Source organism: Lycorma delicatula, chromosome 11 (genome assembly GCF_047948215.1).
Source record: "Lycorma delicatula isolate Av1 chromosome 11, ASM4794821v1, whole genome shotgun sequence".
NCBI classification, from domain to species: Eukaryota; Metazoa; Arthropoda; class Insecta; order Hemiptera; family Fulgoridae; genus Lycorma; species Lycorma delicatula.
In genome coordinates this window covers 9,686,102-9,704,975 of record NC_134465.1, presented here as the reverse complement: position 1 = coordinate 9,704,975, position 18,874 = coordinate 9,686,102, and the positions used below count along the sequence as shown (strand labels likewise).

Below are 18,874 nucleotides of genomic sequence, written 5' to 3'. Positions count from 1 at the left end.
AACTGCAATGTATACATTATAAATAGAGAATAAATATAAAAATACCATAAATTTAAAGCATAATATCAACATTTAAATATGTATGTTTACCTGAACCACCCATGCCAAGTAGTAACGCATTACCCAATGGTTGTCTAATTATTCTTGCTATTCGACATATATGTCCAATTGCATCATGAAATAAAACTAGTCTCATAGGTGCAGTTGTATTATGATTATAATCTTCCAAAAAGTCATCTAAGACTTTTGACAACTGTAAAATAAAGATAATATATCTCATGACTTTCATCCAAATGTTATGAATATTCAACAAGTGAAAATGGACATTTATTTTAAGTAAAAAATCAATAATAATAAAAAAGTAAAACAAAAAAAAAAACAAAAATCTAATGATTTAAAGTAACTAAAATTTTTATTTTTAAAAAATTAATATATAAGAAGTACTTTTTTTAAATATAGTTGATTTTAAATAAAAATTAAATTAAATCTAGTACAAAAAAATATCACAATCAGAATGTATTTTACGAATGAAATGAAACTTTTCCATAAATTCTGACTTAACTTCTTCTTCTTCTTTAACAAAATTCTGACTTAAATTCTTCATGTTATTTTGATATCACCATAATAATAAAAAAAAAAAAACTCTTCCAACGGTGATGTTTGTTGGCATTAATGCCATTTTTCAAATCTTTATGATTTTCATTTCCTTGTGATGCAGTCCATTGTTTATACAAAGTGTGATCAAGGTGGATCAACCTTTGGGTCATGAAAACAAAAATTCTTATTTAATTTAATGCCTTGTTCCATTCAAAGTAGATACCTTCTGATATAACACACTTATCCTGGCAATGTTTCCATTGTTAGAAGTATTTTTCAGTCATTTTTAGCGAGCACCATGTCATCTTGCCCATTTCTTTCGATCTCTTCTCTGTCTTCAAATTTCTTTCCTTTAAGCATAATTTTAAGCTAGGGAAAGATTAAAAAATCAGAGGGTAATCACTGTGTTGAATAGCATCTCTTAGCTGATGAAGAACAGTTATGTAATATTGTTTATTGACAGTTTGTCCTTGGGAAGCAAACACGTGATGAACCATGCCTTGATAATTAAAAATGTCTGTCAATATCACCTTCATGCTATTGTGAAAATTCATCGCATCAATACTCCAGCTCATGCATCACAACTTAACCAGAAATTCTTGCCAAAACATGGGATCCAACAACTTCAGCAGGCTCCTTACACACCAAACATTGCTCCATGTTACTACTTTGACTTAGAAAGGGACAAGTCATTGAATTAAATAGGGTAAGTATTTCTGTTTTTACAAGCCAAGGTGGGATGTGTTTTGATCACACTTTGTATATTTAAAGAAAGGAAGTAATGACTTGGTGTGAGATCAGGAATGAAGAGATCATGATCCTAGGATTCACTCCTATTCTTATAAACAAACAACCAGAGAGATTATTATCAACTTAATAAACCAAGCAACAAATACCAATTACAGGCAAATTTAAAAAAAAAAATATTATTAGGCTACATAATATTCTGAAAAAAAATGAAAAAGAACTATGCACATTACAAACATACTTTTTTAATAGCATATAGTAAAAAGGAAATAACAAGGAGCCTACAAACAGAAAATATTTAAATGGCCAAACAACCAAGAAACTTTTATCATCTGACAACTATTTTTTTTCTCTTCTCCCCCGAATTGGATTCCACAGTGAAGCATAACAAAATCAGGAGGAGTGTCCTTTTACTCTAATAAGCTGACTGGATCTTAACTATTAATGCCTGCCTCTAACTCCCAGAGTAGGGTTACCAGGCCCAACTATGTTGTTCCTGTTCCCCCACCTAGGAGCCGGGACTCGGTCTTTATGACAACTATTAATAGAAGAAAAATTAACATACTTCATTACGAATTTTAAATTAAAATTTTTTGACAACCATCAAATCAAACTGTATAATAAAATCTATTAAGAATGTAGTCTAAAATCTGAGTAATTTGAATGTAATTTTGTACATGTAATGATTGTAATGCATAAACTGCTACTGCGTTCTATAATTGAAGATGAATCCATGCACTGTGTTACAAAAATCTTTTTTAATGTAAGTTGGCCAATTTACATTACGCTTATTATTTTGGTGGATTTATAGATAAATTTTATTAAAGATAATTATTAATTACAACAAACACATTAGACAACATGTTTAATCAAATTTGTATTAATAAATAATTTATTAAATTGTTCATAGAAACAAAATAAATTAATTATATTGAAAATATATTATAACAGTAATAATTATGTACAATGTATACATGAAATTATATATTTTTATATGTAAAATAAAAGTAGAATATTAGAGAATAAGGTATCTGTATAACAGGTTCCCAACTGCTCAGAAAAAATGGATAAAAGGGGAAAAATTAAATCACTATAAAGCAACTGATATTTCATGCCATAATTGTATCATAATCTAGCTAAAATAGGTGTAAGGAGCTCTCCATAAAGATGAAATGATAGCCACAAATAACAGTTTATTAAAAGAAAGATTTTATATGGTTAAATGCATATGTATGGTTTAAATAAATAAGGACTCAGCATGTCAAAAAGTAGACATAAGGTAGAAGAAAGTTATCACTTTAAATTATAATGTTAGATAAGAAGCAAATATAGAATGATAAAAAATTTAATATAAATTAGTGGAAAATGGATCAATGACTGATAATAAAAAATTATTCAATATTTTAGTAAGATACGCTGTTTAATTAATGGTTAAAATTATTCAACAAATATTTTATAAATTTATAAATAATCTATCAAAAATTAAAAAAAAATCCTACCTTATACATATCAGTAATAGGCAGATAAAATTTATTATCACTTCCGCTCATGAAATCACCGTAAAGAATTGGACCATGACCAAGAACATCATCTGCATTTATGGAAAAATCATCAACAATATGATGTTTTAATAATGAATCAAACCAAACACGATCCTTATCGTTGACTAAACGATCTTGATAAACACGACAATTTTCATGATACCATAATTTCAACAAACTTTTTTCATCCTAAAACAATTTAAACAAATTATTAGGAATCATGAAGAATCTGTTTTACATCTTAATTTAATAAAAAAAATTCATTAAAAATCTCCATGGCAGAGTGGTCTTGGCCTTTCATTCAGAAGGGTCAAGCATGGCATTTCTCATTCGCTACAAAATACATTTCCATATTCCACATACAAACTTCAAAGCTTCTGTGTAATTTCATCAACCAAAAAATAAATAAATAAATTTGATCAATTTTCATTTTTTTAAATTATGTAATGTGTTGAGTCATACATCCATGATCGTCAAAGTGTGGATATCATTAATGAAATTAATTACTGAATTAAAATTACTGATCTTGAGTAATTTATACTCAACAAACATTGTTTTCTTTAATCACTATTTAAATACAAATTCTTTCTTAAGTAAATTAATGTGTATTCATAGATACAGCTAGCAGTTTTTATTTTATATTTTAATTTACGACTATGACCTTGAGTATATTTCTACATTTCCAAGAATATTTAATGAAGTAAATGAGATGAATAAAGTTATAAATAAAAAAATGCCAGATTCTTGCAAGGTTTGAACCAGACATCAACTGATCTAGAATAAGATCTCCCTGACTTTCAGCTCTTGATTTCTGAAAACAACCTAAAATTTAAAATGGGAATTTTCAAAATGATCTGTATCAATTTTTTTTTTACTTAAGATCCAACCTAAAGATAAAATATCTTTAGAAAAATATTGATTAAAAATATCCCACTTTACAGACTGAGTTCACTTTGCTGAGTTCTCAAACTTTATTCAGAATTTATTAATGAAGTTAATATTAACTTCTCAAATACAGCTGAAACTTCAAATACATAACAAACAAACAAATACTAAAAAAATACATAAAATGGTCACCAGTTTGTAAATACGTTACAATAAAAAAAAAAAATAATAACCAATCAGTATTGAAATAGTACTGCAAGTGATAAAAAAAACAACTTGGGAGTAATATTGGGGATGTGGGAGTCAAAAAAACTTTTAAATATTTTTTTTTTTTTTTTTAACTTTTTGATTTATTAAATATTTTAACATTATTATAAGTTTAAATAATAAAATTTCATTATACAAGTAATTCACTTCCCACCTCCAAGAAAGAAATTTTTGGTAACTTTTTTAGGTTGTTTTTTTTGGAATTTTTACTGTAAAGTTATCATTTATATGTTTTAAATCAAAAGAAGTTTAAAGAATTCTTATAATCAGTTTTTCTTCTGCTTCACCCCCACCCCCCACAATCAAAATCGCTTTCCAATAAATGTTTCTGATTTTTCTGCGTTTACTATGTTAAATGAAAAAAAAACTATAATTTTTTTATTTATTTAACATAGTAAAGCAGAAAAATCAGAAACATTTATTGGAAGGCGATTTTGATTGTGGGGGGGTGTGTGAAGCAGAAGAAAAACTGATTATAAGAATTCTTTAAACTTCTTTTGATTTAAAATATATAAATGATAAATTTACAGTAAAACTACATCATACATTACCCTCATCCCAAAAAAATAAATTTTAGTAACTCTTTTCATGTATCATTATTTTTCTGCTGTACCAAGGAAATATTACCACACTGTTGTCAGATTTTTTTTAAAATTGTGATTTTGTTTTATCCTATTGTCTTATATCCATCTGATGTTGATTAATTTAAAGTACTATACACTGAAGTTTTATTCCAGTTACAAACTATATTAAGGTTTAATCATGTCTTAGATGGATTTAGTGATTGTTGTTTAATACCAAAAAGCAGATAACAAGAAACAATAATAAAAAGCTTCTAAACAAAAAAAAAAATTTATATATCTTAGATGCATTATTTATTTATTTTTCAAAGAAAAACATGTACATGACAAGCAGTCATAAACTTCTTTTCATTTCCTTTACTCTCATCAACAAAATGTAATGAAGAGTGGTGGCGTGTTACTGTATTTTCAAGATTGAATTTTAACATTAAGAGTAAATGTAGTAGAAAGTCTTGCAGCTATTTTTTTTTTTTTTCAAAGGATGATTTTCATTTGTTAATAGTTGGTAGGAACTTCACATTAAACGCACACCCTCATTCTAAGTCTGGCAAGGTCAGCTTTGTAAGTCAATGACGTTAACCTTTCTCAACAACGTTTTCCATCTCCTACCCTACACTAACATCACCATTTTTTCTATTATTGTTCTTTGATGGTAAATTTTATTTTAATAATTCTTTCTTTTTTTAAAAATTATAACTAACTTTAATACCGGTCGTTAGGTAACTGTACGTACCTTTTTATCCATTCTTACTTTTTTCCAGAACATTATTTAAGAATTAAGAACACGGTTTAATATATATATATATATATATATATATATCTATTATATAAAAAGAGAACAGCTTTTTCGTTTGATTCTGATAACCATAAAAACTACTAAAGCAATCATTAAAAAGTTTCAATTGTTTTATGACAACCAGAATGTCAAAATTTTACCATTCATACTACCATATAAATCATAATATAAAAAAAATCTGTAAATAAATTTAAAAAAATTAAAAAATTTAAACTTAAAGATTTTTTTTAATATAAATAATTATTAAAAAATAAATATATTTAAATTACAAAAAAAGTTAATAAAAAATATAATAAAAAAGGAACAAAAGGAAGAAAATGTTGCATAAAAGAAAGAATAAAAAGATTTAGAGAGGTTGATGGATATAAGCGACAAAAAATTTGAAAACTAGAGAACGTGTACACAAATTAACATCAGAAGAATTATATCAAACCAAAGAGCGATTAAATGACTGGTAACAAAAAAAAAAAAAGGAAAGAAAAATAAACGAAATGATGATCAACTCTGATTTAGGGAGAATATTGCCCGACAATAGAGGAGTAATGAAAAGATACGAATTTTTTGCAATTTATTAAAGATTGGCGGCTGTATGCCTCAGTATATATGTTGTTCTTATGAGGGTATATTTTTGCACTCTGTAGTTAACTTTAATGGAGAATAATTAAACAGAAAGTCTAGAATAAATAAATAAAATTAAACAGAAATTATACTAGAAAATCCGAAGATAATACGATTCTAAATTATAATTTTCAATTAATATTAAATAATCAGATGTTTCATCAAATCTGTTACATATGTAATAATGCTTATTAAATTACATATGCACATTTTTAAAAGTACAGAAAATTTTATTTCATTAATAACTTTTTCATTTTTTTTTATTGTTATTGAATAATTATTTATGTTAAAAGATTTTTTTATAATCACGGGTTAATAATTATTAATATATCAATATATTTAAATTAAAAAAAAGTTAAACAAATAAGTTAAAAAAAGGGAGATGAAGTCTGATTCGAACCGATGTGCCTTCCCTTGTAAGATCCAAATATTTCATTTATTAACATTTTATTTGGCTATAACTCTGGAACAAATGAAAATAAGTACCACTTATGATATAGCGTTAAAAACCTCTCAATGAGGGCTTATTACTGCAGTTAAAAAATAATCTACAATCAAAATTTTTTTGAATTTTGGATTTTTTTGGACACTTTTGGTCCAGTCGATTGCAATCAAACGGGAGGTGCAGAACTACTAGATGTTACAACAGTCCTAAATCCAAAATTTCAACATCTTTTCTGAGTTATGCGAGATATATACATACGTACAGACGTCACGCCGAAACTAGTCAAAATGGATTCAGGGGTGGTCAAACTGGACTTTTTCGTTGAAATCTGAAAACCGAAATTTTTCGCGATCACAATACTTCCTTTACTTCGTATAAGGAAGTAAAAAACGCTCCAATTACAAAAATTTCATTATAGTTATGGAATGAATAATACATTTTTTCTGCTCGTCTAAAAATGTTTTCAGTTAAAAACAGATTAAAATTTTTAATATTGTTTCTTTACAATAAAAATTAAATTGTCCACTTTTAATAAATTGAGAATATAAAAAACCATACATGATTGGCCATATAGATTTAGATTTAGCCAAATTAATAAAATTCAAAGAAGAAAACTGTAGAATAAAATACAGAATTAAGTATTAAGACGAGTAAAAAAATGCTGAAATTAAGAGCAGAATATTATAGAGATGAAATAGATTGGTGGGCTAATCTAATTTTTTGAGACATCTAGATTTAATTAATTTGTTGATAGAATGTGAAAACTATCGAGAAAAAAATGGTGTTTGTAATATAGATTGTTGAGGATGAATGAAGTAATATAAACTGTAAGCCGGCCTCCGCAGCGCGAGTGGTAGCGTCTCGGCCTTTCATCCGGAGGTCCCGGGTTCGAATCCCGGTCAGGCATGACATTTTCACGTACGTTACAAATCATTCATCTCATCCTCTGAACCATGCCTAATGGTGGACCCGGAGGTTAACCCCCCCCCCCCCTAAAAAATAGCTGTAAAAACCAAACTGACAGGTCCACATGTAGAAGTACACACAATTCGAAGTAAAGTACGTACTAATATTCCATTATTTTATCAAGAATCTGTAAGACCTAAAGATTTCTTTCAAAGTAAAACATAAGTCGTGGTATATACTCCTATATATTTTTATATTTATTTATTTATCATTCATTTTGCATAACAAATTATTCATAAAACAACAATTAACAACAACAAATAAAGTAAAATTATGTACTACTTAAAACGAGGCTGGTATATGGTTGTTAGTGTCCTTGCAAGATGAAAGTGAAGAATGCAGTACATAACATCTCTGCAGGCCAGTTTAGCTTGTACATGGTATAATTGTTTTTTTTTTAAGCAAACAACTAGAAACGTTAATTATCACCTACGAAATACAATTAATAAAATACCAAATAATTTCACAATAAGAAAACCATAAGTTAAATTTTGATTAAAAGTTATAAAATGTAGTGCCAACAAAAAGAGAACTGTAAATAAATCTATAAGCACAAATAATGAAGAAGCAATACATTCAAGAACAGCTGGGTGGATGGAATTCCAGACGGAAACAGATCACCAGAGATGGCACGGACGTTGAACTGAAGTACGAACTGATCCATTTCCGGCTGATCACGGTTGCTTCAAACCATAGCTGTACGCGCTGGCATATCATATTCGGCTGAATGGAATTATAGCGGAAGAGATAATACCGGAGAGCACACTCTGTTCGAAAGCGACAGGTTCCTGCAACAAAATCCACCGGGTTGGTCTAGTGGTGAATGCGTCTTCCCAAATCAGCTGATTTGTTAGTCAAGAGTTCCAGCGTTCAAGTCCTAGTAAAGACAGTTATTTTTACACAGATTTGAATACTAGATCGTGGATACCGATGTTCTTTGGTGGTTGGGTTTCAATTAACCACACATCTAAGAAACGGTCGAACTGAGACTGTACTATACTTCATTTACACTCCTACGTATCATCCTCTAAAGTATTGTCTGAAAGGTAAGTATTATTACTACCGGAGGTTAAACAGGAAAAGAAAGAAAGGTTCCTGCAGCAAAGGATGCCTAAGAGAATTTGGCATGCTAAATTCCGATAAAATCACAGGTACCTGCTATAGAACAAAGGGGTACGGCATATGTCAATCGTCTGAAAAAATATGACGGAAGAATTGTAAGGTAAATACTTCCTGATTTTCCCTTGGGAGCTGGGTTTTGTTCGTAATTAAATAGATCCAGCCCCTCCACCCTCCAAAAAAAAGAAAACATTCAAGTACAATAAATCTAAGTTTTGTTAGCGTGGGGTGAAATGACCCGTTCATTTCCCTCCCAATCATGTATACTCCAACCATACATACTCATCAATACCAATACTTATCCAAAAGTAAGCAAAATGAACTACTGCGCATCAACCAACACGTTTAAAAAACTTAAGATCGTACTGTATGATACAGTTACTAGACTGGAAGTTATTGATGTGGGAATTGTAAATGGACGTCCATTAACAACAAATGGACAAATCAAAGAAAAACTGTTGTAAAAGACTGTTAGGAAACATATAATTAAATACAAAACTTAAAAGATCGCATTAATAATTAAAAGCAATAAATACAAGAAATGATAGTAAATTAGATGATCTTGGAAAAATATATAAATAAGTTATATACAGAGTGTTTCTAAAATGGTAGGCTGGATATACTTTTTCAGATTCTACTTGTAAAATTAAACAAAAAGTATCCTTAGAAAAAATGGCAATTTATCTTTAGTTCTCCCCCTGCCCGCCATTTTGTTATTTTTATATAAAAATTTATATCTCAAGTTCGGATAGACGAATCACATTAATATTTGGAAAGCGTCTTGGTAATAAAGTTTTAAAATCAGCAAAAAATCAGTAATTAAATACCTTAACAAATTACAAAATGGCGGCCATGTTTATTTTTCAATCCGTTATATCTTCGTAAATATTAGTTTTATCAAATTTATAAATTTACTTAGCCTTTTATTTTCAACAAAATGACATTTTATTTTTTAAAATCGGTTAAATTATAGCCGAGTTATGGCAGAAAATTTATGTTGTAATTTTGTGTCTGTTTTCATGTCCTCCACTTTATGTTTAATTCGATTAATTATTTTTTTTATTGTCAATTCTAGTATTGTAAATTAGTATTAAATTAAGTAATAATTCTCGCACAATAAGATTTATTATTAAATAATAATAAAACAATTGATATTAATTTTTCACTTTTGAATAGTTTTACACGGCGACTGTTACTGTTGATCATGATAACGATGTAAAAATGAAGTTTCTTTCAACAGGAATGGTGTTCAAAATTATCACAACCAACATATTTGGAGCGACAAGAATCCTCATGGTACTTTTCAAAGTAGTCATCAACAAAGATTTTCCCCGAACATATGGACAGGTATTTTTAATGACTGTCTTTTGGGTCCTGTCATTCTACCAAATAGTTTAAATGGAGAAAATTATCTTGCTCATTTAATCGAAAATCTTCCACATATTTTGGAAGACCTATCTCAACAATTAAAAGGAAATATGTGGTTTTACCACGATGGAGCTGTAGCACATTTCAGTCAGTTGGTATCAGATTTCCTGCGTGAAACTTTCGATGAAAAATGAATAGGTTGGGGAGGGCCAGTGCCCTGAACTGCCCGATCACCTGACTTAAATCCTCTTGACTTCTACCTGTTAGCCCACTTGAAACATATTGTTTATTCAACTTTGTATGAAATTTCATCTGAAAAATTGAAAAAAAATATGTTCCAGAACTGTATTTTTAGTAGTTTAGAGAAATCAGAAGTAAAAAAATAAAAGATTGGGGTCGAAAACATACTATTTTATGTTTGGTGTAAAATGACTTTGTTAAACGGGCAATAAACACATAACAATTTTAAACAAAACTTGTAGAGAATTTGATTGAGAGTAAAATGGTACGAATAAAGTTTAATAAACCTAATATAAATGTAAGAATTTCGAAGTTTATTAACAATTAAACAAATCAAAATGTGCAGATTTATTATTTAAATAATACCTTTTCAATTCTTTAAACTTTGATTATTCAAATTATGATTTAGAAAATAAATAGTACTTGATTTTTAATTTGGTGCTGATTTCAAAAAATGAAATTTTTAATTGAAAGGCATCTGGTATTCATATTTTTAAAGCGGTTTTAAATCAATTATATTAATATTTTTAAATTAATTTTATAACAGTTTTTTTATTTTACTTTATGGTTTAAATCTAATCCACTGTTTTACAGAATTATGATAGATATTTTTAAAAATTTCAATTTTAAATAAATATACGTAACTAAATTGGTATTAAGCCACCACTAATAGCTATTATGTACTATATTTATGTTAACACTGTTAATTCAATTCCAATCTAAGAACTTAGTTAATGTCGTCGATAAGCTTATTTGAAAATAGACAATGTGCTGATGGTTCAATGTTTGTAAGCGAATGAAACAGCAGACAAATCTGGGGCAAAATCTCAGTTCAATTATTCAATGAATTTAATCTTATAATAGAAAATCCGTTGTATGTATAAATAGATGTAATCTGGTTAAAAACAAAATGTTTTAATGTAAGATTAAACACGATTGTAAATACAAAAAAGAGCTCTCCTAAACGGTTGTTGAAAGTAAATTGAAAAATAAAAAAAAATCTCAAAAATAATTTATAAAAAACAAACAAAAAATTCTGATATGGACTAAATGATTTCCTTGTACGCTTACTAAATTACACATATAACATAAATTACACATATAAACTAACACTAAATATAAATTATATAATATAAAAAAATTATAAAATATAAATATAAATTACACTAAATTACACATATGAAATAAAATTTTATTTCATTAATAACTTCTGATATTTTTCATGTTTTTATTTTTTATTTTTTATTGCGGTTATTGAATTATTATTTATCGTAAGACGTTTTTTTACAATCACAGGTCAAATCAATGTATTTAAATTAAAAAAAAAGGAGATGAAGTCGGATTCGAACCGATGTTTCTTCCCCTTGTAAGATCCAAATATATCATTAATTAAAATTTTAATCGGCTATAACTCTGGAACCAATGAAAATAAGTACCACTTTTGTATATATTGTTGAAAACCTCTCAATGAGGGTTTATTATTGCAGTTAAGAAAAACTCCAAAATCCAGATGTTTTCGATTTTGGGCTTTTTTGGACACTTTTGATTCAGTCGAATGCAATCAAAAGAGAAGGTTCACAACTAGATGTTACAAAAGTCCTAAATCCAAAATTTCGACATTCTACGGCTAATCGTGTTTGAGTTATGCGAGATACGTAAATATGTACAGACGTCACGCAGAAACTAGGCAAAATGGATTCAGGGATGATCAAAATGGATACTTTCGTTAAAATCTGAAAAGTGAAAATTTTCGCGATTACAATAGTTCATTCATTGTACGAAGAACAAAGAATTGTTTTATCGAATTATATCGGAATTATTTTAAAGGGATTATATCGATTTTTTTTTTGTTGGAAGCAAAAAACGCCTGCGCGTTATCATCGCCTGGAATTTTTTTTATAAAAATATAAAAGAAAATAGAGCTAATCTAAAAGGTGAATAAAACTTACAATTAATATCACAGATAAAAACTAAAATAAAACCAAAAGTGAATAGAATTTAACAAAGTCCGAGATGGGTGTAAAGGACCCATTCTCGGATAACAAAAAGACTAAAAAGAAAACTAAAAATATAAAAGATCGTATTGTTTGTTTATCCGGGTCAAACAAAAAAACAAGATAATGTAACATGAGATGAAGCTTGGAAACTAGAAAGGGACGAAGGAAAAGGCTTGGGATATAAACGGATGGAAACAGCGGTTGCATAAGGGGGACCTGACTACAAACAGAAAATCAAATAATAATGATTGAATTGTTACTACATATTAGTTAACGAAAAATAAAAATACAATGAAAAACTATTTAAAAAAAGCTCTTTTTTATATATTAAGAATAAAATCCGGAGGTCCCGGGTTTGAATCCCGGTCAGACATGTCATTTTACCCGTTTTCATATTCCTACGCACAAGCTTCGAGTTTCTATAGTGAATTTCATCAAGAAAAACAAATTTGAAAAGAAAGAAATTCGAAAGCTAAGGATAGTTTAAAAACAATCTTAAATCACATAAAACTCAACTCAGGCTTCGTCCCACCATTATGTAGGAATGCATAAAATAAAAGTTTCTTAAATTTCATGAACCTTAAACCAATCAAAAACAGACTCCTGCCATTGACAAAATTTAAGAGAATGAATAACCATTTAATAATATTCTTATGATAAAAAATTTTACAGGAAATGTTAAAATTGTAAAATATTATTAGTTATTGATCCCCTAACGACCATGAAATTTCTGCATCATTATTCATAAATTTTCTAATTTTTTTCCGAACAGTTCTTCAGAGGTCCATAGATGTATATGTCATTTCAATTCTTTTTCCTCCAGAATTCTTTCATTCTTTAACTATGTTTTTCGTTCCTCTGTCCAGCACATTCGATCTCTTTTCCTTTTTTCATTCACAAGAACCTTTATTCTATAGCTGATTTTTTTCACTTAAATTTTTTTTTATTTTCACAATTTTGTATTTCTATTTGGATTATTTAAGTCTTACTTATTTTTTTTTTGCACGGGGATGGAGTTTTATATTTTAAAAATTAATCAAGGTTTTTTTGTTTAATATATCTAAATCCATTCGAATCATATGTCCCACAAAATTAAGTAAGTGTTCTTTTTCGGGTTATGGTTTCTAAATTTTCAGAAGTTTTATCTTTTTTCTTTCTTTAATTTTGTAAAATTTCTTTATTTGACTTCATTCTGTATCCATCTTCAGTTTTTTTTTTGGGTCGTTCTCCAATATTTTCCTTTGAGTTTTTTTAAAGTGATTCGAGATTTGTTATATTGGAGGTTTCTGTCCCATTGGGGATGGCTGGTTTCAATACTACCTAATAACATACAATTTTGAATTTATGGGTAAATTTTTCTAGTTATATATATTTTTAGTTAAAAATTTCAATGTCTCAAAAACTACTTCTCTGCTTTTAAAAGCCTTCTTATCGTAATCATTTCAGGTTATTATTTCGAATAGATATTTAATTTTATCGATATTTCCAAATTTGGTTTCTATACATTTCTTGTATAGAAGTTTTTGTTTAGAATTTGTCATTATTTCTATCTTAGAAAAGGAGATTTGTAAACCAGTTATTTCAAATAAATTCATTTTTCGACCAGTTAATTAATAACCTTAATGGTAATGTTGAACTCTAGTTGGTTTTAGGAGTAGTATTTGGAGAAGGGAAGCAATTTTTTGCGCTCAGATAATAGTAGAAGGAAGATTAAAGAAAAACAAACCAACATACTTGGCATTTATAGACTTAGAAAAGGCATTCGATAACGTAGACTGGAATCAAGAGTTCAGCATTTAAAAAAAAATAGGGTTCAAGTACAGAGATAGAAGACAATTGTGAACATTTACAGGAACCAAACAACAACAGTAATAACTGAAAAACATAAGAAAGAAGCCACAATAAAAAAGGGACTCTGACAAGGATGTTCCTATTCCCGTAACTTTTTAATCTTTACATAGAACTAATAGTTAATGATGATAAAGAACAATTTTGATCCCGAGTAACAGTACAAGGTGAAAAGATAAAGATGCTGCGATTTGCTGATAATGTAGTAATTCTAGCTGAGAGTAAATAAAAATTAGAAGAAACAATGAAATGTATGGATGAAGTCCTACGCAAGAACTACCGCGTGAAAATAAAGAAGAACAAAACGAAAGTAATGAAATGTAGTAAAAATAATGAAGATGAACCACTGAATGTGAAAATAGGAGGAGAAAAGATAATGGAAGTAGAAGAATTTTGTTATTTCGAAAATAGAATTACTAAAGATGGACGAAGCAGGAGCTATATAAAATGCCGAATAGCACAGGTGAAACGAGCTTTTAGTCAGAAATATAATTTGTTTACATAAAAAATTAATTTAAACATCAGGAAAGCATTTTTGAAAGTATATATTTGGAGCGTAGCTTTACATAGAAGTGAAACTTGGATGATCAGAGTACATGAGAAAAAAAGATTTTGAAAAGAAGCTTTTGAAATGTGGCGCTATAGGAGAATGCTAAAAATCAGATGGGTGGATAAATTGACAAATGAAGAGGTGTTGCTGCAAATTGATGAAGAAAGAAGCGTTTGGAAAAATATAGTTAAAGGAAGAGAAGACTTATAGACCACATATTAAGCCATCCTGGAATAGTCGCTTTAATATTGTAAGAATAGGTAGAAGGAAATCGTTTGCAAGCAAGCATCGTTTGGAATATGTAAAACAAATTGTTAGGGGTGTAGGATGTAGGGGTATACCGAAATGAAACGACTAGCACTAGATAGGAAATCTTAGAGAGCTGTATCAAACCAGTCAAATGATTGCAAACCAAAAAAAGTTGGTGTTATCATTAGGTTGTAACTTCGTCTAAACTTTATTGTAAAGAAATTAAATAATATTTTCATTAAAGAAATACTTGAGTTTACGAATCTATTTGAAAAATACAGAAAAGAATCCGCAAAAATTCTGTCAAATATAGTAAAACAATTACATTTCATAATAATAGAGAAGAAAAAAAATACGGGACATACTTGATCTCCGTAAAGCAAGCACAAGATTTTTTTAATAATTCACCATATAAGCTTGAAGCTTGTGCATGGGAATATGAAATTGAAAATTTATAGCCCATGAAAAATGACATGCCTGACCAGGTTCGAATCCAGGATCACCGGATGAAAGATCGAGATGCTACCATTCTGCCACGGAGATCAGCTTGTTTTAAAATATTTCATAAATGACGTTTATTTCTTGAAATTTTTTCCTTTTTATAAAATAGTTTTTCAGTAATTAATAATGATAAAATTGTTTAACGTTCAACAAAATGGAATAAACAAAATCTGATAACGTATTGCACTTTTACAGTTAAGCAATGGCTCCGAATAAGGGAGACTTTATTGACACTAATATGATTTAAAATATTAAATAAATTAAGATAAATATCCCGAAAAATTGTCCTATTTTTATTTTTTTTAAATTGGGGCCTCCGCATTAAAAGAGGTTTTCTTGTGACTTTTATGCTTACAAAAATTTTAATTTTAGTCATTGAAATTTCTAAATGAAAAAATGTTTGATTTTCGGAGCTCACTTACTTCACAGAGAATAATGGGTAAAGTTAATGTTAAAAAAAAATAACCCCAAAATGTCAATACTAAATTAAAAAAACAATGTTCAAAAATATAGAAAAAATAGTGCTATAAATTTAAATAAATTCAAAAATGGTTTTTTTTAGGAATGGGATGAATATTTTTTTGCCAATTTTTTTTTTTTTTTTATAAATATACTAGACATTTGGGGATAATAAATTTCAATACGTTCACATTTAAAACGCAGTAGGTATTTATATACTGAGCTTTTAAACTTAAAAAAAATCAAAAAACCATTTTCGAGGCCAGACTGTAGAGATGGAATGGGGGAAAACTTTTTATAGTTATTTAAAGGCCCAGTGATGTTGAAAATATTCGTGTAAAAATTTACCATCAACTCCTTTTCTGAAGCAAGTAATAGGATTCTCTAAAAATAAAAGACTTCCAAACCATTTTTGAGGTGGGGTGAATAAAAAAATTTTTTTTTATAATTTGTTATACTGATAAAAAGGACTTCAACTTTCGTAAGAAGTATTTTTTGATAAAATTTTCCAGAAAATTTTATCTTTTTCTTAATAATTTTTTGAAATCTAAAAATAATTTCCCAGGAATACGCTAATTAGCCGGGAAAGTAAAAACTTAATTAGAGAAAAAATATACTAATTCGCTTACCGTCAATTGATCAGGTTGGTGCATCAACATTCCTTGAAATACTTTGCTCAAATCCCGTAAATTAAATGTGTAATGTGTTTTTGTAGGCGTTGGTAATAATTCTCTAAGTATTGTACTAAATACCCTTAAAGTAGAAATTAGCAATTTATCCTGTAAACTAGCTAACGATTCGGTTTTACCTAGCCAAAAGCTTAGTATCATCCCAAAAATACATTTCTGAAAATAAATTAAAAAAATAATATTAATAAAAAAACAAAATATATAAAAATAAATAATTAATAAACAATAAACTACAATTTTTAATTACTATATTCTAGGTTATATTAAAAAATAACAAATATATGTATATATAATAAGGCAAACTGGTTAATAATGGCCAAAGAAAAATTGTCACTGAAAATAAAACATTTCTTTTTTCTGTTTAGCCTCCGGAACTACCATAAAACATTGCTTCAGAGGATGAATGAGAAGTGGCGCCTCGCGTATAGGCACTGTACAACTGCAGCACCCCGTATTTCTGCTTGATATTACCGATAATAACATTTAATATAATGATTCCCTTATTCTTTAATTCTTTTTTTATACTTGTACAATATATAATCCTTAAGCTTAATGTCAGTAGCCATTTCCCATTTTATAAAAAAGATACAAAACTCTTTGTATGGAACTACGCGCTTCGCAGTTCCAGCGGCATGATGTTTGGCTATTGTGCACATTCCTATGTGCGCACGCGTGGCTGCGAGGGAAAGAGACCACTATCGCTCCCGCAGTGCCGACCCTGGCGCGCTGGTAGAAGGTAGTTTTATTTTTTTTATTCCGCATGTGTACGGAACGTTCCTTGTTCGTTAATTATTGTTCATTAATTGTCGTTGTTGCGATCGACAGTTGTTTAACGGATGCGAGAGTAGAATTTAGATATTTTTAGTGGACTCAAATGAATAAAATCTTTGACAATACAGCCTAATTTGAAATTTAGTTATGGGAATGATTGTTATGTCTCCTTCGGTGTTAAAGGTAGCCGCAGGAATCGCGCTTCCACGAAACGGTTAATCGGTTAGTTGAGAGGGCTACAAATTACAGTAGGTGACCGAGATTGAAAGAAGCCTACAGTACGAAGAAGTACAGTACAAAGGCAACTGTAGAATTGAGTCGATGGAAATGTCTACAGAGGTATTTGCATCGGTGGGATCCGGACAGAGGTCAAACTGATGTCTACGGTATATAATCGGATTTACAGGATGTAAAGAGACCTCCGGTAAAGCCTATCAGGGAAAGCGATGAAGGAGGGTATGGCGACTGGGATCGTCACAAGGTGGGTGTCTTCCCCTACGGGGGTCAGGATGCACTCGGATTCCTAGCGTGCGTATCAAACCGTTGCACTGGAAACGGAACGGTTCCGGTATTATACTGTGAATCATAAGTACAGGGTGTCCCATATAAAACGCAACCCATCAATCACTCATCCATGAAATTTCAAAAGTCAAGCTTACTCCCCTACTCGTTACTGAAATGGACTCGTCCAACATCTGAACATCGCGGCGACGCAGTAGAACACTACCGATAGTAACAACAATGCAATCGTAACGTTCAGTGTATTGCTAGAGACAAGATGGTGTTTTCGCTAGATGAACGTGTTTTCATTGTCGAGTCGTACTTCAGTACGAAATCAGCGGTTGCAGTGCAAGATTTGTTTCGCCATAAGTACCCGGATAAACCGGCTCCTAACAAAACATCAGTATTAAGGTTAGTCGAAAAATTTAGAGAGACCGGTTCTGTTAATAACAAGGAACACAAAAGATCTGCGTCAGTGTTGAATACAGATATAGTCGCTGAAATCAAAGACCGATTACTCGCCTCGCCATATAAATCGATCAGACGTTTGTCTGCTGAAATTAATTTGTCTAAATCGACTGTTCATCGGGCGACCAAACGATTACAATTACGACCTTATCGCATTCAAACGGTTCATCGACTTCTTGAGCCCGACAAAGAGAAAAGGCTACAATATTGTCAACGTTAACTTTTAACTTTCCTTTCCTTCAGAATGTCAACGTTGTTTAGAACATTACTACTTTTGTATTTGTTCTAGTTAGACAGTATTTTTAAGATATATTTAAAAATGTGTATTTAACTAAAGATAGAAATTTTTGTGATTTAATATACTAATTAATTAATTCAATGAAAATTTAAAGGAAGTGTAAATTATCCATAGTTTATTTATCCTGCAATTACTTAGCATATTCCACCACGGCTGGAATGGCTGTACAACTTGGCAAACGACGGAAGTCATAATGTAAAATTCAGTTAGCAAATTTTCAGTAATATTTGTATTGAAATGATACAGTATCCCGTAAATAACAATGAATAAAGAAATTTGTTCGAAAAAGGAATTTGAAGGAAACAAATGGTGGTACCAGCAATCGATAAAAGTATTAAATATTTATAAATAAATAAATAAATAAATACCGTAG

General features: G+C 29.3%; 1 protein-coding gene across 1 annotated transcript in view; it reads right to left on the bottom strand.

The window, feature by feature from the left end:
• The window catches only part of LOC142332503 (dynein axonemal heavy chain 1-like), an 897,921-nt gene that overhangs the window by 97,731 nt on the left and 781,316 nt on the right, over positions 1-18,874 (bottom strand). The window contains exons 17-19 of the mRNA XM_075378951.1: positions 16,404-16,619; positions 2,844-3,074; positions 91-253 (exon numbers count right to left, since the gene is read on the bottom strand). Coding sequence (XP_075235066.1) covers positions 91-253; positions 2,844-3,074; positions 16,404-16,619 — 610 coding nt within the window. The remainder of the gene's footprint in view (positions 1-90; positions 254-2,843; positions 3,075-16,403; positions 16,620-18,874) is intronic.